A 21,144-nucleotide genomic window follows, 5' to 3' on the forward strand; every position below is an offset into this window, starting at 1 on the left:
CATATGTGTGACCTTCGTGGGAGTTTTTGGATGTCGTGCTTTTGAGGAGTTGGATTTTCACATGATAAACTGAAATAGCTTGCAGCTTCCATGGGAAGCAGGTATACTATATGTTGCTGATAACTGCGTGAATGGGTTCAGAAGATATGAGGAGTGACTGATGTACAACAACAGAGCAATTCCTTGGTGATTTCCTTGTGTCAGTATAGTTACTGATGGAAGCTATTCCCCATTCCTGCACATCCAGGGACACACATTTACCTTTGAATTACTCTTGACATGTTGAAATCCTTCTTATTTCTTGTTTAATAAAGAAAACAACGGGAATGGAGCTCCCCTGGGGAGAGCACTGGCACCCACACCGACTTCAAGAGTGAAGTACACTTCATTTATTTTTATTCTGTTGGCAAGGTAAGCAGAAATGAGGCTGCGTATGAAGCCGCCGGAGTTTGAGGAGCTGTCCAGATGCTGAAAGAGCACCACGCAGCCTCCCGGTTCATTTTAAGAGCTGCTGTCTGGAGGGACTGGTGCAGTTTTAATAGAAGGCAACATTGCGTGTGATTCATTTTGAACATTAACTGGAGACGTCTATTCCAGGGAAACTCTTGTGACGGTTTTAAGCAAAACGAGAAGTACAGAGAGGGCACTCGGGGTAGCTGTTTCACCTGAGTGAAAATGTTCCAGAAATGCCAATTTTGGGCTTCTTTATTCAATCGTTGCTCTCCTGTTTAGAGGCTCTTTAGATCAAAAATAACAATCCACATCGACAGTCAGTCACAGCCCCGCATGTGTACAGTTAGGGAATGCGGACAGGGGGGGGTGGAGTTTATTGCATTTACTTTTCGAAGCGGCTCAGGCAGAAGAAGCTCAGTGTTTGCCTGGAGAGCAGCTCAGATGGCGGTGATGCGTCCTGGCATGTGAGCCCACTTTAGTCCAAGCGGTCGCCTCGCCGCAGCAGCCTCCAATATTAAACTTTCCATGCGGCTGGCCGTCCAGGGGACTCCGTCTACGGGAGGCTTGTCTGGACCGAGTTCGCCTCGGCTCGCTGCGCTCCGGCTCTCCGCCCTCGGCTCCCCGGGTTCAGGAGGGGAGCTGGCCCGGCTCTGCCGCGCGCATGGAGGGGGACGTTATGGACAAGGTGGAGGCCACGGCCACGGTCTGTGACTTCGATCCCATGAGTGGGAGCATCCCTGCCACCAAAGTGGAGATTACCGTGTCCTGCAGGTGAGCTCACGCGGTGCTGGGTGCGCGTGAGAGCGTTTGGCGAGCTCCGCGCGTTTTTGGTTACGTTTTACTGTGAGCGACGCTTAGACTGAGCTTTATGCGCAAAGGAAAAATATTTTCTGTGACATTATTTCATGAAAATAGAAGAAAGAACATGCGTTTAAAGGAGGAACGCTTATGGTAAAACTTATTGTGATGTATAGTTGCTCAAAGTTTTATTAAAAAATATATTTTTGTCAGAACTAAACTTTTGCGCTTTTTTTGTTCGTTCAGATCTTTTGGAGTCTGTTTCCGTCATCGTCAGATCGCTGTGGGCTGCAGTTTGCGCGCGTGCCTCGTCGCGTGCCAAGCGCGCAAAATGCAACCATCCTCAAATTTATTGGCAAACCAGAGAGGCTTCCCCCTGAGTCAGCCAGGCAATCTTAATGCTTTCTATGCTGATAAAAAAACTCTACACCTGTTGTTTGTCTCAGTGATGTGAAAGGAGGCGCAAAACGATTTTTTTGGATAATATTTGGATGGATTATGCAGAGATATATTTGAAGAGACGTTAGAAAATCCTCGGGGATCACAAAAGTGTCATGTGGATAGGGCGAGGCAGCGCGGGCTGCAGGTGAAGACGCTCTGTAGGCTCCAACACGAAGCTCCGGAAGATTTTGAATCTAAGTCAATGCAGGATGAGCAGTTTTATCATAATTTGTCTTTTCATTGCTTCCAGAGTTGTGCCTCATTTAGTAATGCTCCACACTATTATACTCTCTCTCTCTCTTTGCTCGTTCTGTGTTACAGTCATGTAAATTAGGGGGGAAAAGACACAGGGGCTACATGTATAAACCAAAGAGAATAACCCATTAATTTAAGCTTTAATTTGTGTTATGAGGTGTCAGGAAATCCATTGGTATGTGTGTGTGATTCATTTGGAAGATTAACTAGAGAAAATAATTGTGTTTTTACTTGGTTTTAGCTACCCTTATAAGGATTTTTTCGGGGATAATCACATATACTAAAACTTGCTGGGTGGTTTTGATGACATAGCCGCTGGGTTAAAGCTATTGGGTTGATTTGACCAAATATTGGGTAAAAACGTTTGACCAGGTGGTTGGGCTGAAGATGATCCTTTACAGACTGTCATTTTAAGTTAGAAGTTGACCCAATCTGACCTGATTGGACCTAATAAGCAAAGATAATATGGTGAAAACAGATATTTAACCTGCCTGGCTTTTTAAAGAACTTAGTTTGCACTAGACAGTGAGGTTGGGTTCCTAAAACAACATTATTTGGCTCTAGCCAATAGCTAGCTAGCACCAACCCAAATCATAATAATCTAATAAATCAGATTTTGGGTTTTTCTTTTTAACTCAACCTAACTGTAATTGAACAAATTAGTCATTTTAACCCAGTTTTTGGATAGAAAACTAACAACCCAATCCTGATGAGTTAAAACTACCTGGTGTTTGTTGGCTCAGTTCAAATTTGACTCAGTGCTGCTTTACAAATTGGGTTGTTTTTATCCCAGCAGTTTTTATTGTGTACCCTGTCAGAGCCAGTAGCCCTTATAGGGACCAAAACCCAGTCCTAATAAAGTAGGTTAGGGGTTAGGTTTAGGTCTAAGGTATGAATTGGGTTTAGGTATGGTTACGGTTTGGCCTGTACTGGTAATGGTTTGGGTTAGGATGCAGGAATGAAAGGAAATCAATGCAATGTCCTAACGAGGATATAAATGTGAACTTGTGTGTCTGAAAAATGTTAAATTTGAAAGCTCTTTCACAAAATCAATAAAGCTGTACATTTGACTTTATAACCCATTTTGGATATTTAATCAATTAATATCACATTTCTGAAGGAGACAGGTGACCTTCACAAAGTGGGCAGGTTTAAGGGTGAGGCATCTCTGTGGGGAGGGATTTTTATTTTAAGAAGGATCCTTTGTTTTGTAATAAAATATAATAATTTTTAGAGAAATGTAAGTGTGTGAGAATCTTGTGATCGGGGCAAATACATAAAGCTCAGGCTGTGTGTGCATGTGTGGGTTTGTGTCCATTGGGGGGCCATTTCATTTGAGGAACAGCTGCAGTTGTGTTGTTTCTTTTTTGGCACACAGTTTGTCTTTTCCCTGCAGACCTTAAGCCAGGATCTGTGTTGATGCCCCGAGGCTCTGCTGTGTCAGTCATCAATTTTTTATCCAAACAAAAAATTGCTCCTGGACACAGTTTGATAGAGAAGCAAAAAGTAATTCCCACTTTGACTGGATGTTGAAACAGTGTCTGCTAAAGACAAAGAGTTAAAGTTGTTCCTCCTCTTCTTCTTGACTCGTGCAAATTGCTACAGTCTGTCCCCGTGCATTCAGATTTGGGCAGACAGCTGAGATGCTGAACCCATGAAGTGCACAGCCATGCATGCAGCTACTCCATCAGCTTATCGGGAAGTCTGTATTCGGTCTTTCCAGTAGAAGCACACAGAAACAATGGGTATTATGGGTATTATGTGGGAGTGAGGCACAGGCTCCACAACCCTGTGTAATTGATTTAGTAAGCCTGAGAGCTCTGAGATTGCAGCACACATAGAACTGAATGTGTCGCGACGCCCTCCAGGCATTCTCATAACCCTCATGCCGATATTGCAGCGAGGCCCCCTGACAAACCAGAGGGGCCGAAACAGACAGGCGCTTATCAAAACAAGAGCGTATCACTGTGATAGTACATATCTTGCTCCCCATCTATGGCTCTGATTGGTTTTGCTCACAGGTCAGCCAGTGAGCTGTACTTCGAGTGTCTATTTCTTAGCTGGAAGGGCTTCCCTCCTGCTCAGCGATAAGATGGCTCTTCACACTCAGGCAGCCTCTTTTCAATTCAGTTCAGTGGGTTAGGGCCGGTGGTCCCCCGGTGCCTGACCCTGCTTTTTTAAGTGGCACTAGAAAATGTGGTCATTAATTAATATTTAATCAGTTTTGATGAATGTTTCATAAGTTGTCTGTGTGGTTTGCCACATCATGATTTAGCGCAGCAGTGAATGTGAGTTCTGTGCTGTAGAAAGTTGCTTCTCTGTATCTCAGCTTTCCAGACCGTCTCAGAGTTCCCATGTACAATAGCTTCAGGGAAACTGGGGCTTTAGCTCTGCGGCTCCACTCTGAAGCCCCCTTTTAGTTATAAATGTCTGAAAAATGTGCCAGACCCTCAAGGCTTGGCATGTGGACTTTAATTGAAGGAACTTGTTTTTTTTCTTTCGGCTTCTCTTCAGCTTGTCACAGTTTAAATACATGTTAGGAATGACTGCTTTTTTAATATATTGACCAGAACAGGGGAGGGGAAATATACTAATAACCTTGGCAACTTGGAGAAAAGTTTGCAAGCAATATCAGAACCGAGTGAGGCGGGGGTGGTGGATCTTGCTTCTAAACGATTGCTTTTTTGTGTCTCATTTTTCACACATTAAGAGAAGAAAATGAAATAATTCAATATAAAGCCTGGGGACATTGTATCATTGGGAGTACATAACATTCACTTCAGAGCAACAAAATCACTCAGCAGAAGGACACAGTGTGAAATTTGATCTTTTTTCCATTTAGCAGCAATTATACAATTTTATTCGTCCTCCTAATGTTGTTAAAACACACTGCTGGTATGCAGCTAAAGTGAAAGCAGCTAACAAAGCCATATTTCCTTCCTCTGTGCTCAGACTCCAACCTGATTGCATCAGCATGAAACCTTATCAGCCCCCAATGCCAATTTAATTGAGATGAAGATGCTCCACGTTGTTTTCCGCTGTAGCTGTGGAGCTCCCTGTAACCATTCAATTTCTGCGTTAGATTGGTTTAGTGGCATTGCATCAAACCATTTTGTTCCAAAGATGAGGGGGATCTAACTCTGCCCGGCCACTCTGCTCCCCGGGGATTTATCACCTGCTGAAATACACAGCAGGTCACATGAATGCCAAAATCCTGATACAAATGTGTGCAGAAGAGGTCTCCTGACACACAAGGCCACTGATTGCTGTTTTCTGGTGTCTAATGAAATCATGGGCCTGCTTCTTGATCCGGTCTCTTCCTGAAGCAATTTTTGTACCAAACGGGAAACCTAATGAAATCACCAGCATGATTAGAATAAATACATACGCTGTGAAAAAGTTTTAAGCCACTCATAATTTCTTTACACTTCACTTCCAAGGAGCTAGACTTTAGTGGATTCTTCTAAAATGGTCTTCATCACTAAATTTTTGAGCTCTTTTAAAATTTTTATTATTATTTTGTCTTCTTTTTTATTCATTTTTTGTGCGTCTGACCATGAGAGCACATTGTGCAGTCTGTTTAAAAAGTGATAAAAGTGAAGGTGGAGGACAAAAGAAGAAATGTCAAAACTATAAATCATCTTCAGCAGATGAACAGTATCTGAAAGTCATGTCTTTAAGAAACAGCACAAAATCCAGCAACGATCTGGACCAGGACCTGAGAGATTCATCATCCTTCAGCTGATCATCAACTGTATGCCAAGTTTTCAGCTAATAGCTTTTTGGAAATAACTGTGTTACTAAAATACAATTTTTTCTCCGTCAAACTGCGTTATCTTTGGTGTTTTTCATAGAGTCAGGTATAGAAACGAACACAAATTGTGTCTTTGTAAGAGACTGCTGGTTACAAAGAGCCTAAAGATCCAATTTAAAATCAGTTCTTTGCCAAGTTGTTTATGTGTAGGCACAACATTGGTTCTTTTCTCGACTTTAGGAGCTTTTTGTGCCTAAATCATTCATAGGTCAGAGACTAGTGGCTTAAACAAACAACAACAACAAAAACATTGCTAAGAAAATGGTCAAGCACTGAACTGAAAATGAGAGAAAAAGCAGGTAAATATGAGGGAAAGCTTTGAAAGACCTTCAAAAGCCTGTAGAAATATTGATCAAGACCACAAGGATGTCTGGCTGTTTGGAAGCCAAATAAAAAGAACTTTGCATTCTACTTTAGACATACACACTAAATTGCCAAAAGTATATCCATCCAAATCATTGAATTCAGGTGTTCACCTCCACGGCCACAGGTGTATAAAATCAAGCACCTAGGCGTGCAGAATGCCTGCACAAACATTAGTGAAAGAATGGGTCGCTTTCACGAACTCAGTGAATTCCAGCATGGTACCGTGACAGAAAGCCACCTGAGCAATACCTCCACCTGTCATAGCTGCAAAGGGTGAGCCAACATCATATTAAACCCTGTGGATTAAGAATGGGATGTCACGCCTCATATGCATGTGAAGTGAGACGAGCGAATACTTTTGGCAATTTAGTGTAATTTGACCACACATGATGAATAAAATATGTGTTTTTATCAACTAACTGCTGGTGTTTTTGTGCCATTAGGTCTACAAGTTGTTGCTCTGATTCAGTTCTGGGTGACCCTTTTAGTAGAACCCTGCAACCTGATTATTTATTTTTTACTGAAAATTGTTTTGTTTTGTCCCTTGACACACAACAAGTTTGAGTTGAACTAGTTTGCATTGTGTGGGAGCATAAATTATTAACAAAAGATCGCTCTAAGAAAGAGAGAAATTTCAATTTGCAGTCTGACCTGAGGCGAGCTCCCAGCTCTTATCTTTCTTGTGTTTGTGAATCGTGTGCCACATGTGTTTGGGGGGGATCAGGGCTGGGAGACACAGGAGTGCCAACAGGAATCAGATTTCTTTATTTCTAATTTTGGGGGATGTTATCATTGAAACAGGCTACGCTCACAGGCTGATGAAGCGGATAATTATACATGCACCCGTGACACAGTGAAAATGAGTTTGGGTCCCAGACACTTGGTTTCTGGTGGTGTCAATGTTATTAATATATACTCTCATTTGGGACATCACAGGTGGATCCTGTGAAAACACAACGATAGATTGTATAACTGAGGTTTACACCCATGCTCTTGTGTGTTAAAAAGCATACTAATTGGAATAGTAGAAAAAAGTGCAATAATAAGAAATCAGAGCAGCCATTTGTTACTCAAATATCAATCTGCATTTGTCACAAAAAAAACTGACTGGTCACCAGAGTACGTTAGAGGATTACTGCATTAGGAAATATTTGACAAAACATTCCAGTTTGTCTGAAAAATCTTGGAGCTGCGGGCAGATTTGCACAAAGTGTGGCAACCTGTTTGCTTCAGTTTTTACACTCTGTTGCATATGGTGAAAGTCCTTCACTTGTTGACACTCTTAGCTGAAGGGCAAAACAAGCTCCTCATTGTCAGATAGGAGCTGTGTTTGATACATTAGAGTAGACATGTTATTGAGTAGCTAATAGGGAGATTTCTGTCTGCGGGGAGAAAAATATGTGTACAGGGTCAAAACAAACACATTTTATTTTCTTACAGTAACACTTGCTACCAAAATTGTAAAATGATTACTGTATCAATGCACCACTTTGGATTTTTTGTCAATATGCAGCTTTACCCTAAATTCCATCTAATTTCCCAGTTTGACATTTTTTATATTGATGAACTGTGAGCACTCCTGTTATCAGCAGATGTGAACAGAAACTTTAACTCATTTACTGGGCAAAATAAGAAAACCAGCTTTATTATCCCCCAAAATCTTAATCTTTATTTAAAGCCAAAACAGTGCACAACATTACATTTTTTCTAATATCACACACAGCATTTTAAAACTATTAGCTGTCATTGCAGATGACATACATATTAGACTAGAGCTTTCTATCAAATTCCGGTTTCTCTCAAATGCATTTATCTTATTTCTTTAAGATGGTTTTGAATGGATGATTCAAGGTTTGTTGCCATCTTGAGGTAAAGGGCAGCAGTTAATGTTCAAGGAATAAATATAGTCAGCATCTCTAAGACACCATGGTCTTCTTTTGGATTGGACGACTCTCAGCTGTCACTGATAATAGTCACATCCCTAATAGAGATAAAAAAAAACTTAATTTAAACTGGGGGGGACATGTAAAATCTCAACTGCTGTACAGTCGTCATAAATTAACTAAATTAGTTAAAGATATCAAAATAACTTCTGTGGAACGCTAAGAATGTTAGGCTTTACTTTACTGTAGAGTTGGTCATTTAAACATGGAGCTTGGTGGAGATTGACCCACTTTTACGGTCAGCTTAAAGTTTCCATTTGTGGAGCAGCTGGTTTGAGGTCAAAAATCAAAAGAAGAACAAAATTATAACCAAAAGATTTTCCCAAATGTTTGTGTTAGTGGTAACATACTCAGTAAGTAAGAAATGCTGAGCTTTAATAACAAATATGCATACTTGGAGGTTTGATTTTTTAAATTATTTCATAATATGGCTCCTCCACCAATGAAAACTATTTTTACAGTTTTGTTCAGAAAAAATGAAGAGATCCTCCAGGAGAGAGTAGAGTCCTTACAGGAACTTAAGTTTGGTCAATTTGCTTTTTCATTAAAGGTTAAGAATAAAAGATGCTTCCTGATGGGTTCAAAATAAATGAGGATTTTCTTTTTCCCAGGTAATTAGTAACTACTCCTGTCAACATTATCAAATAAATATTAAGAAATATTTGTCTATTTTCTTAGAATAAGCATTACATGAACTTTTGAAATTTGTTCTTGTTTAAATAAAATAGTTAAAGAACTGAATCAGGATGAGTTTTCTGTGATAATTAGGTGAGACAGGTAGGACTGTTTTATATCTGCATCTGTGTTTTGGGCTTTTATTTTGTATTTTGTTTGCATTCAGGGTATGCCTTCCTCAGGGACTACAGATGGAAATTAGCCAGCGGCTAAATCTGGTGCAGCACACATTCTCTCTTGTGAGATTAATGCTTTTTCACATGGTCCCAAATAAATAAACATAAACGCAAAAAGGTCTGCAACACCATCAGCATCAAAAAATAAATTGTTAACCGGCAATCAGTCTTGAATAAGAGGTTTATGGAAATGTTTTTCTACAGATTTTCTTATTCTCACCTACTATTGATCTTTTCTTGGTATGCAGCAAGTGCAGGGAGCTGCATAAATAAAATGTACAAAATAACTTTTAAATCCATACCTTTGATCAGTGCCAATAAATTGCTTTAACAAACTACTGCTTCAGCTTTTATTCCATGAAATTAAGCAAAGAGAATCAAGTGCAATTTCTGGGCCATTTGTTAAAAAGTGGCATTTGACATTTATTACTAGCCCAGTTAATTTACCTGAGTGGGCTTACCTTAAGGACTTACCTTTGTTCTAGTTCAACCCTGTCCAGCAGTAAAACCTAAAACTGATGTGAGGACATCTTTTCATTCTGAAATTCACAATTTTTCTCTTTTGCATTGTGCTACTGGACAAAACAACTTAACCTGATTCAAGACTCTTACCATAGGTAATCAACGTTGCAAACACAGAAATAGCTACGGCTCAGTAACATTTACAGGTGTCGAGCTGAAATATGGAGTGATAGCAGCTGAGTGTCATCCCCAACACATACTCCAAGCTCTAACAGATCAGACAAGATCCTTGTTGAAATCTTTGATGTGCAAGACAGTGGATGACATGTGTTCCTTCAAGGAACCAAAATATGGGTGAGCTTAGAAACAATTCACTGCACCTGATTTGGTTTCTTGGGTACAATTTAAAGTGTTTTAAAACTATGTCACCAGCCCATGTAGCACAGGGACAAAGCACATCTTCAAGGTTATTTGCAGCTTGGGCTTTTTCAAATGGAACAAGAATTGCGTTCAGATACTAAGAGAAGTCATTGCAGAGAGCTGTTTCAGGATTATAACACCCATTTAGAATAAGTATATGCTCTTCCTCAACTCCTTGCAAAAAAAAAAAAAAGAAGCTTTTTCTCCCACACCCAGAGCTGTCACTGTATGCAATTAGCAGTGATATTATTCCCGAGTCAGACATTAGTTACACACCAAATGCCAGTTTGAAACAGAGAGTCTCAGTGTATGTGAATACTCATTTATTATATGAGCAGAACAGCAGGTTTATGGCCGAGATTCTGTTGCTGCCCGCGAGATGGCTGCCCAGGGAGTGCTTTGCTGCAGGTATCGCCAACCAGGAGAGATCCCTGGTCGAAACTGAATAATTTAACAGATGGAGAAGAGGAAAAAGACACCTGGTGTCATCATAGTGAAAGTCATGGGTGTCTTACTAATAGAGGGGCCAGAATGTGCTTTGAATGTAATAGAGGGGAGTTCTTTGAAATACAGAAAAAAGGGCTATTAATCTGTATCAGAATGTGTCACCATCCAGGGATTAAGTCATACAGTACAGACAGAGGTAATTTCCAGTTATACGCAAGGGTCCTACGCTGATTTTATCAAGTTCTGCTTTGATTTATGTGCTTTCATTTTGGGTGTGGAATTACTCAGGAGATCTCCTGAGCTTCTCTGTGTGATATCCTGTACATATTTTGAAATGGCAAGAATTTCCTCTGAGGAAAACTGTAAATTTTCCATCCAAATAATAGGATTTCCCTACTTGTGCACGGTTGGCCAACTTCCTGCTTGGCTTTCTGAGCTTTTGACCCACTAGAACTGCTTTAGGGTGCATAAGACAAAAAGTAGACCTACTGACCCTTTGAAGCATGAGCGGAAAGACAAAGACTGTCCTCAGTTAAAGGAGACAAGGCCCACAGGCGGGACAGGAAGTGAAGAGCCAGAGTAGACCTCAAAATACAAACCATCCTTCACTTTCTGCTCCCAGCCATTTCCATTGTCTCTAATGTAACACAAAGTCTTTTCTTTCTGTGACACAGTCAGAGGCTTGGTTTTTACATTTGTGATGCCCTTTTAAGCCAATAAGCCAGAAAGTCATTGAATGGTCAGATTCTCAGATTTGTTTTAGAGGAAAAATTGTGTTTCCAGTACTTTTTGAACAACCAATGACATTTGATCTAGTAAAAACATTTATCACTTTTTACAGAAGCGATTTTGACCATCAGCATTTTTTAACAACTAGGCCGCACAAGGCTGCAATATAGAAGTTGAAACCAAAATAACACGACTTCTGTCGATTCATGTAGTCCTTACCTTGCTGCTGTACTTTAAAAAAATATTTTTTCTAACACATTTAGTTGTAACATCCCTTGTGCGCAGACTCTGGCTCCAAAAATACAACTTATTCATTAGAAATAATATGCCCATAAACCTGATCCTGCTGGCTTCAGTTTGACAGGTGAAAGGATGCAGAGAGGCTTTATCCATTTTTTTTATTTTGATGATTTGTGAGGTTTTGGGTTTTTCTTTGTGTCTTTCTTGGGTTTCGTTATCTTGTTTTCCATTTTGTACTACCTGTCTCCAGTGTTTTTCCATTCTTCCTCAGTCTTCACCCGGTTTTGCTGCCACGCCCACCTCCACCTGACAGTAATGAGTTACACGCACCTGTGCCCACTTACCAATTATCCTCTGTGTTTTATAAGTCCGGTCTTCTCCTCCACTCTCCCCATGTTCATTGTTCTTGGTTCCCTGCTGTTTTTGTCTTGCGCCATGCTTTTTCGCTCCACGCTTTGTTTATTTATGTTTGTACTTAGTTTCAGTTTTTGCTGCCACGTCAGCCTTTTTGTTTTTGTTTATTTTATTTTAATAAATTAGTTTTCTTTAAAATGAGTCTACACTCTGGGTTCGTATCCATTTCCCCACACCCTGACATGATTTTGACACACTTGAAAGTTCAGTATAAGTTTGCAGATTTAGTTTAAGTGCACGTGCACTCGTTAGGTTTCATAATTTTCCCCGTTCCATTTTTTGGTCTCACTTTCAGGAAGTTGTTGTGAAGCCACAGTTTTCTTACAACAGTTTGTAAGCCAGCATCTATTCACTGGTTTGTTGGAGCTAAACAAGCCTTTTGAATGAGAGGCCTTCAAGAATCAAGTAAGCGGGTCCAATTGCCTTCCGTTCAAGCACTTATGGTTAAAAGCACTTGGTGATGGTTCGACTGATTAAAAACATTATTAGACATATTTTTCTTCATTCTTTCAGTCTCTAAGTAGCTTCCTAATTATACGTATTTTTGTTTGTTCTGCGACTAATTATGTACTCCAGACAAGTTAAGAAAAAATAAAACAACCAATAGAAAAGAAGCTTTCAGAGCCTTTCTTGAATTTGTGAAATAAGAGAAATAGAAATCCTGATAAAATGTATGCCATTTTTATTTGTTCTACTTGAAAAAAGGTGGTCCCGGTGACGACTAGAGTGGCATAGTCTGAAATAGTCTAATGCATGAAAAGTGGTGGGAAAGAAAAGTTCCTGTATCTAATTATGTTTGTCCTACTTTCTGTGAACTTTATCTTCATCAACAAACTTCTTCTGTAACTCTCAGGATAATGATCTTATCCTTTTCCTCTGGGGATTGTAGAGGGGGAGAAAAAAAGTTAACTTTTGAAATGTAGTGTTACTTTAGTTAAAACAGATGGATTATCTGAGATGCTTATACCTGTCGTTTGGCACAGATATGTGTACTCTAGCCATGTGCATAATGAGACAGTAGATTAATTTGCATTTGCACATATATTTGCTTGGTTATAACTTCTCCGTGGAATCAAAATGTTCTGTGAGAACTAATTGAGGCCCAACAAATTGAGGATTAAGTTTGTGAAATGTGTAACAGGTTTCATGTTCTCCAGGTTTCCTTCCCTCTAAGTGATCCACTCTTTGCTTTTGGAAGAAGAGCAAGGAGATGGGCAAGCTAATTGTTTAAAGCTAATGGACGCCAGACAGTAACAGGTGGCTACAAAGAGACATTTAGTCACGAATGGTTTTGTTTTCTCCAACGTTAATTGCTTTGACAATTTTCCAGCTGTTGTCAGGTCAGCCCAAGGCTAATACTCACAGAGGCTGCATCTGTCTTCTCCCCTTTAAACCCTGTGACAGAAGATTTTATGTCCAGGAATGTTAAATTACATGTTCATGAGTGATGTATTGTTGCTTGGATTCAGCCCTGAACTCTCATCCATATTTATTAAAACCCTGTTGTCCCCTAAAGGTAAAATATGTTTTAACCTCTGTACCTGTAGGTTATTGCTCATAATCTAACACCAGGAACAAAACATGTCTGTGTGTCTGATATACTGAAGAAATCTCTTAAAGCTTCAGCAATACTTTTTGTCTAAAATATTAAATGAGAAGATTTGTGATTAGGGTGTTGCGTGCTGTAAAGGTGATTACAACTTGGTATCTCATAGCTCTTTAATTAACTTCAGTTTGGGGAAATAGAGTTTAATTTTGACTGGATAGATGAGCTAATGGCGAACCTGAGAATGGCCAAGACCAAGGAGGATTGATTGCTGCCGTCTTAAAACAACTCCAATCTCAAAGACTCATGCAAACACCTTTCAAATAAACCTTTACATTGCTGTGAACTTTGCATCACATGGTTATTTCCATAGAAATCTATGGTTATTTGTTATCACAAATAGCAGCAGTTAGCTTCTGGTGCAGCCTGGAGCGCTTCCAGCAAGAATATCATAATATATCTGCCTGAATAACTAAATAAAATTCGTAGTTTTGCTTTAAAAATGACTTTGGTTATTGACTGAAGTAATTACCAGGATTCTTGTTCATTTATTTATTTATTGATCAATTGTTCTTGCAGCTCTAATTAAAATCCTCTGAGCAATCTGAGTGACTGCACATACACAGAAAAGGCACAGAAAAATGTTCTGTTGCAGCCTTACAAAACTAATTTTTTTTAGGGCACAATGGCTCAAATTAGTGTAATATTCAACCTCCAGTCTTGACTGAATTAATTAATTCCTGCAGTTAGCTGAAATGCTGTTGTGCATTCACAATGACACAATAAAAGCAGTCAAAACAGCATGCTTAAAACATTTAAGAATAAGACTTTAAGTAACTAATTAACACATAATGAACTCAATATACCAACTGTTTCATTAGGCAACACTCTTCAAAAGAAGCTATTAAGTGTCCTGTTTGATCGTGTGCTTTTTATTAGTCTTTACATTTTATTTAGCATTTTCTAATGTCTAGTTAGTAGATTATCATTTCATTTCTTGGAGGTTTATGCTACAAGTTAAACAGCTGGATTGAGAAGATTTTCAATAACTACCCACATGTAATTGTCTGTCTTTCAGGACAAGTAAAAGAAATAGATTTTTGTACATAATTCGCATCTGTCGCTGTGTCCTCTGTGTCCTTTCACCGGGCTTTAATGTGCTTATTTTTCTGCTCACTTGGAAATTGAATCTCAAGGGCAGTGTGTTTTATGTGAAATAAGTGTGATTGTGAATTACCATGCAATTTGCTCTCTAGCTCTTCAAATATGGCATTTTGTGATGAAACTACACGTAAGTGGAAACCGTTAGATTTGTGTAAAAATTGAACTTTTATGCTGCAGTTATAGATTTTTTGGACATGATTTGACTGAAATTAGATTTTTATATTGTTGTTTTCTTTTCTCTCTTACAGGAATCTTTTGGACAGGGACACTTTCTCCAAATCAGACCCGTGTAAGTTCAGTTTTTACACTGATTATTGTTGCAGTTTATTGTTTCGTTTTATTTAAAATGTTACAAAGAATGCAGTACGTTGAAAACCTTTTTTTTTCCTTTCATATTGCTTTGCTTCCTGCTTTTGCTGAGCTTAAGTTTAATTCAGTTTACTCTGCTCTTTCAAAGTGTTCCTCCAATAACGGCATATCATTTGCACAGTAATGTGACAACCTTTCCTCGCTGTGAGCTAAAGTACCATAATGTATGCAGGGTATAAACACCAGCTCCTGAATACAAATGGCTATCTTTTGGTTTGAGAAATTGGAAAATGCCATAGAGGTGTTTTTTGTTGTTGTTATACTCTATGCAGAATAGAGAATGGAGGAGATTTTTCTTTTTATATAAGCCCTTTGTGTAAATAAGCTGTGGGGGAAATATCACACTCACTCACTTTAGTATATGCCTGAAGCTAAATCCCAGGATATATGACAGATCACATAAGCTTCACCTGCCTCAGCTGTGTTTTAAGTTGCAAAATCAAATAGAAATCAGGAGAATCCCACCCATTAGGAAATTGTGTTTTGATTGCAGAGCTTACAGAGACTTGTGCTCCAGGAGCTCTTTGTTTTTTATTTTTTATTTTTTTATCGAGCTTTGTTTCTGTGCATGTGGATGTCACTCAACATTAATCATCAAGCTTGGCACTTCATTATGCTGTCAGGGCGTGGCGGGATAATTGATGATAAATGTCAGCAGCGAAGGAATAAAACAAACACCATTTGGAGATTCAGGATGCTCTACTGAGATCGTTCTTTGACAGTTTATTCTTTTGCTCTTGTTTTCTCTCTGTACGCCTGTCCACCACCGCCTCACCTCTCAGTGGTCGTGTTATACACCCAGGGTGCAGAGTCCAAACAGTGGAGAGAGGTAAGAGATCACAGCCGTTCTCTTTGTCAACACAACTCAATCAGTCCAGCATGCTTTCTATTTACACCCTCTGTCATCCCCTCTGCCCTCTCAAGGTAAATGATGTGTGCCAATCAGTAATTGATCAACCCTGTGAACATTGATGGTTAGTACTATGTTAGCTTTGACTGACTGACTGATTAAGGGGGCAGCTGGACGTATCTTTAAAGATTTTGCTCTGCATCAGACTTCCCTCTGGCTGCTGGAAATGGGACCTAATTAGACCAAAGAGGCCAATAAATCTGCAGTAGAGCAGATGGTTCATACTTAAACTCAAAATGGCTGGAAATACACAGACATGGTAACCTGTTTCTGTTATCATGATTATTTACACTTTTAGAAATCAAAAATGTTATGTGAACATTACAACCACTTCCAGTTTTTTATGTACTGAATGAAATGTGGCTTCTGGTTTCATCCTCATATCATTTTATTGACCAGCCATCCTGAGCGTAAAACAAGGTTTAAAAAGAGGGGGACCTATTTCTTTGTTACTTCTTTCCCTCTATCTTGCTGTTCTACCAAACTATAACTAACTCCTGTCTAAAAATATCTTAAGGCAATCATGACCACAGCTACAGTTTTACAGCAGATTTTAATGTAAATCGTGAGTAGAAAGCTGCGGAAATGAACCTGCTGCTGGTTAAGGTCATGCAATTTCAAATGGCTCTGTCGGTGGCATAACATGAGAAAATCTGAGTGAACTTGGCTTTAAATTACCTGCATAGCTTGTTTGCACACTGGAAGCTGCTATAAAAATCAGTGTAGGCTTGTTTGACGGAAGGAAGTAAACATATTTAGTGCTTCACTTGGTGCTTGATTGTATTGTGTGCTTGATTTTTATTTTGTTCAACAGGAAAGTGCAATGTTCAGTCATGCAAAAGTTGCACAGAATCAGGTTAACACATAAACTCCTATTCTCAAAAATTGGGTATATTGTTGGGCTGTCAAAGTAGTTTATGAAAAGATTGTCTCTTTAATGTTGATAAAATTACCAATAATAAACAAATGTATACCATAGATTCTTGATCTGCAGATTACTTCTACCAATGTTGAAAATGTACAGATGTTTTTTTCTTCTGATTGCAAATCAGGAACAAAAAAATGAATGTGTCTTTATAAATGCGTTTTCACCAAAGTGAATCCAGCCAACTATATTTCAAGCAAGCCAAGCACTAAAACTAACAGCAGAATTGACAGACAGAGGCAGCAACAGCTTTTCGAAGCAAGGTGTTGACTGATGTGTGCTAGCGCAGCTGCTGCCTTTGTTTGAGCCCGCTACCCTTGTAAGGTGCAACACAATCTGCACTTCACGTTAGAAACGAGACAACTTTTCCCAGGAAATCAGCAGTATTCTTCCAGTTACCTGATCACATGAAGTGCTGTAATGTTTCCAGAAACTGCACCTACTAAGTGAAGCTCAAAGCTGTTAACAACTTTGCAGGGATGAAGATGGTGAGAAAACCTTTTTACTTGCATCAGATGGGTCTTTGTTTCCACTTCTGAGACACTGAACATGATGAACTACGTTTAGATAAATCTTACTCTGGATGGCTGATCATGAGTGATTTTATCACATCTATCTGAACACATTTCTTTACTTCATTTCACTTTCAAAACAACTCACGCTGACACTGCACACAGCGCCGCCGTCTTAATGTGGAAAACTCAACTGTCACAGCGGCCGGGCTTAGTATTCCTGCATTTTAAGAGATTCTTTTAAGATTGTCATCTGAAAATTTAATTTGCAAGTAAATTTTGCATTTATCGAAAAAGAGCTGCACAAAGTCGTGATGATTAAACGTTAAACATCTTTAAGAACTTGACAGAACTTGTATACTGTCAAAGTTAAAAAAAAAAAGAATTTCTAAAACCAAGAAGAAAAGCAAACAAACTCAGAAAGACAGACAGACGAATGTGCAAAGATTTGGGAAGAATATACATGAAACAGCAGAAGAACAACAATATCAGTCAACAGAAATCTTGATGGAGCGATATGACTACAGAAACAGGTGGCTGAGGGAAATGACAAAAACAATTCATGAGTCAATAAATCCAAAGCCTACCTACATGTTGAAGGAGTATTTCCAACTAAATATATATAAATGGCCCTCTCAGTGCTTTGACCTCAGTTTCATCAAGCATATAAGTGCATCATGGAGATAATAGGACGTCTGATAGTTGCAGTTTCTCAATGTCCTCGAGCTCTACATAGAACAAAGAATAGCAAACTAACTATTTCTTAAATATATTCAGTGATAACTCCTACTATATAATTATGACTTATAATAGAAAGCAATTATGTTTTTCTTTTGTAAATTAATTTAATTAATTAATCTGTATGTAGATTTTAGTTCCAGCTGAGTAAAAATTTGTTTGGCATTTGAAATATTTTTTTTTGTTTGTTTGTTTTTGTTAAGGAAATGGTGCAAATTATCTGTCTTTTTTAAAGGACCTTTCTAATGTTGCTATAAAAAAACAGAGTCCAAAAACAAACAAAACAAACAAAAAAAATACGTGGAAAGGCTTCACACAGCCAGCCAATCATGGTGTGAAGTAGGTGTTGCATTGAACATAGATTTTTAACCATGGTAGTGATTCTGAAGTGTGAAAACACCCTAAAAATGTTTCTGAAGAACAACTAATGCTTGAGTTATAATCTTGATTGTATTTAAAAAAGCACATTCTGCAAAGTATAGTAAGCAGGCATTCTTAAAGCTGAACATTTTACAGATTATGATGCAAATGTAGATGGGCGTCCCACACCCGTCACTGCTGGTTACAGTGCTCCACCTCGGGCTCAGAAACTGTGGGTGCAGCCCGAATGTCGGTCCCTGAAAGAGATACGGTCCTGTGTTTTCAGTGCCGATGTCAGCTGGCTAAGCAGCAGAGTTAAGCTGTGCAGCATTGATAAAGCTAAGCACCTCTTTTGCCCCCCTGTGTGGTAATGTGTTTTGGCTGTCCTGGGAGTGGATATGGTTGGTTGAAGCACCTTTCACTGTGCCACCAACCCATCTGAAATCCTATTACTCCTTTATGGTCTCAGCTCCCACTCTGGCTCCTAGTCAATCAAATTCCTCATTGGCTGAGGGATATCTTAACACACATTATAGATAGTTTGTGTTTGCACTTTCAGTTCCAAATTCTATGTATCCCCATGACAAATTTTATGTTTAATGCATAAAGCTGCAGTAGCATCTCATTACTCTGTTAGAGCATGATTTTAAAGTCTTAAATTGCAGCTTCCTCCTCTGTAATTTCCCCCCAGTTAGAGACAGCGTTCCCTCTGCCTACCACTTTCACTTACCGAGGAGCTGAAACAATATATACTCTCCGTATGAATTCAAGCAAAGCCTGGCCTTTCCACTTCAAACTCATAATCTTTTTACCAAGATAGATTTCTTGACACTCCGGCTCACAGTTTTTCTCGTCGCGTTTATCAGAGGGGAAGGAGTGCACACTGCTTTGGATGGCTGATCAGTGCTGATTTTTCTGCTGTTGCTATACGGCTGGGGACAAAAGTGAATATACTATAACACCCCCTGCTGTCACATTCAGCGTCTGTCACTGAAAAAGGCTCCCGTTTCCTTCAGTGGAAAATTCACCTCCTTGGCATTAGCTGGGACAGAGCTCTTACACTTCCTGACAAGAGGAGCAAGAAGAGATGTAGCGCCATGCAGCACTTAATCTTTTATAGTTTTAGACACATTCTGTCTTTGATGGCAGGTTGCACTTCTACAAACCCACAAGCTGACTGTCAAACCTAATCCAGCCTTATATATTGTCTTTTTTATAACCATAGGCATCCATCAGTTGAAAGTATTCTGCCGTTGCATTGTTAACTTGTCCATCCCCTGTTAGCTCTTAGTTTTATCCCCTCTGGATGCAGTCACAAGAAGCCTAAAAATTCTGCTTTTTTATGTCCTCTTCAGCCCTAAAAGTGCCGTTATTAATTCTCCGTGGCAGTTTATGGTGGCGTTTTAACTTTAAATGTTTTATTTATGCAGGTCCACATCGGTACTCTGACTTTGAAAAATTAATATTGGATACAATGAATGTGCATGCTTGTGCTGTAGTCGTGGGATGCAACATTATCTGCGGGTTTGTTTGTCAGCACATACCCTCAACAGAAGGCTTCGCTCTGCAGTTCTGACATTTTTTATTATTGTCTTATCACCGTATGCACTTCCTATTCTTTTTTGGAAAAAAAGGTATATATAAAATGAAAATATTTACTGATTGAACACACTGGTTATAAATTATTTTTATTTATTTCTGGAATATCATTGTTAAGATAATATTGCTTTTCTGTGTTGCCAACCAACTTACTATATATTTTTCTATCAGATAAGACTGATAAACACCATGATTTTATGGTGTTAAAACAAAGGTTTTAAAATATAACACATAGTATAATTAATTTTGATGAAACAAATCTTAATTCTGCTAAAATGATGTTACATATTGCTGAAATTAGGGTTAGGATTATATTATAGCTACAGGTATGTAACGCTGCTATAGATATTACAGATTTATAGTCTTGGTTACACAAAATGCAGTGTGGTTTTTGCCAGATCATGAAATAGTAAGGGGGTCAATGGAGTTTGATTGTCCACATGTGGTATTTTTAGATCTAGAAAAGGCTTACAACTGTATCCCCTGATGCATTTTGTGGGTGGTGCTGTGGAAATATGAGTTTTCAGGGATCGTTTTAAGGTCTCTGTATAACCAAAAGAAGAAGCTGTGTTCGATTTCTCAGCATGCAGTCAAGCTTGTTCCTGGTGCAGGTGATGTGGTTCTGTTTGAGTTTACAAGTTATGACCTTCACGTCTCACTGTGGCAGTTCACAGCCGAGTGCCAAGTGGCCGGGATGAGAGTCAGTGCCTATAAATCTGAGGCCACGGTTCTCAACTGGAGAAAGGTGAAATGCTCTTTCTGGGTTGGGGATGAGTGTTTGCCTCAAGTGAAGGAGTTCAAGTTACTTGGGGTCTTGTTCACAAAGGATGGCACAACATAATGAGAGATGGATGAATGTATCAGAGCTGGGTCCACAGTCATGAGGACGTTGCTCTGGTCTGTCATGGCGTCTGATTAGGATATCTCATGAACACTTCCTCTGGAGGTTTCCCCCAGCGGCAAGGCTCACTGCTGCCCTCAGTGGCCAGCTTGGCGCATGCCGCTTTTGCTCTGAAAGCCCCTTTCCTCATCTCCTGAATAATGAAAACAAAGTGGAGAAAACTGAAAGTGTTGAATCACTGATTTCTCCTAATAAATTATGAAGTCATCAGAATCCATAAATTCACACAGCAGTAGGGGGATGATAGAGGAGGGGTGGACTGACAAGAATGACTGTATAATATGGTGGCGCTAAGCACTGTGTTTACATATTTTCCTTGCCTTTTTTCTCTTTTTCCTTTGGTTCGGATCCAGTTTGGGAGAACAGAGGTGATAGACAACACACTAAACCCAGACTTTGTCAGGAAGTACATCCTGGACTACTTCTTTGAGGAGAAGCAGAACCTGCGCTTTGACGTGTGAGTTTTTTCTATTTGATCCAACTCTCT

The 21,144-nt window shown here is 39.2% G+C and overlaps 1 protein-coding gene across 2 annotated transcripts in view; it reads left to right on the plus strand.

Annotated features, from left to right (window-relative positions):
- The first annotated feature begins 505 nt into the window (after positions 1-505).
- cpne5a (copine Va) overlaps positions 506-21,144 on the plus strand; it is a 72,436-nt gene continuing 51,797 nt past the window's right edge. For both annotated transcript variants that reach the window (XM_017430935.3, XM_017430936.3), the window contains exons 1-4: positions 506-1,224; positions 14,592-14,632; positions 15,495-15,541; positions 21,011-21,114. In XM_017430935.3, the coding sequence (XP_017286424.1) occupies positions 1,115-1,224; positions 14,592-14,632; positions 15,495-15,541; positions 21,011-21,114 (302 nt within the window). In that variant the 5' untranslated portion in view covers positions 506-1,114. The remainder of the gene's footprint in view (positions 1,225-14,591; positions 14,633-15,494; positions 15,542-21,010; positions 21,115-21,144) is intronic.

This window comes from Kryptolebias marmoratus, linkage group LG8 (genome assembly GCF_001649575.2).
Source record: "Kryptolebias marmoratus isolate JLee-2015 linkage group LG8, ASM164957v2, whole genome shotgun sequence".
NCBI classification, from domain to species: domain Eukaryota; kingdom Metazoa; phylum Chordata; class Actinopteri; order Cyprinodontiformes; family Rivulidae; genus Kryptolebias; species Kryptolebias marmoratus.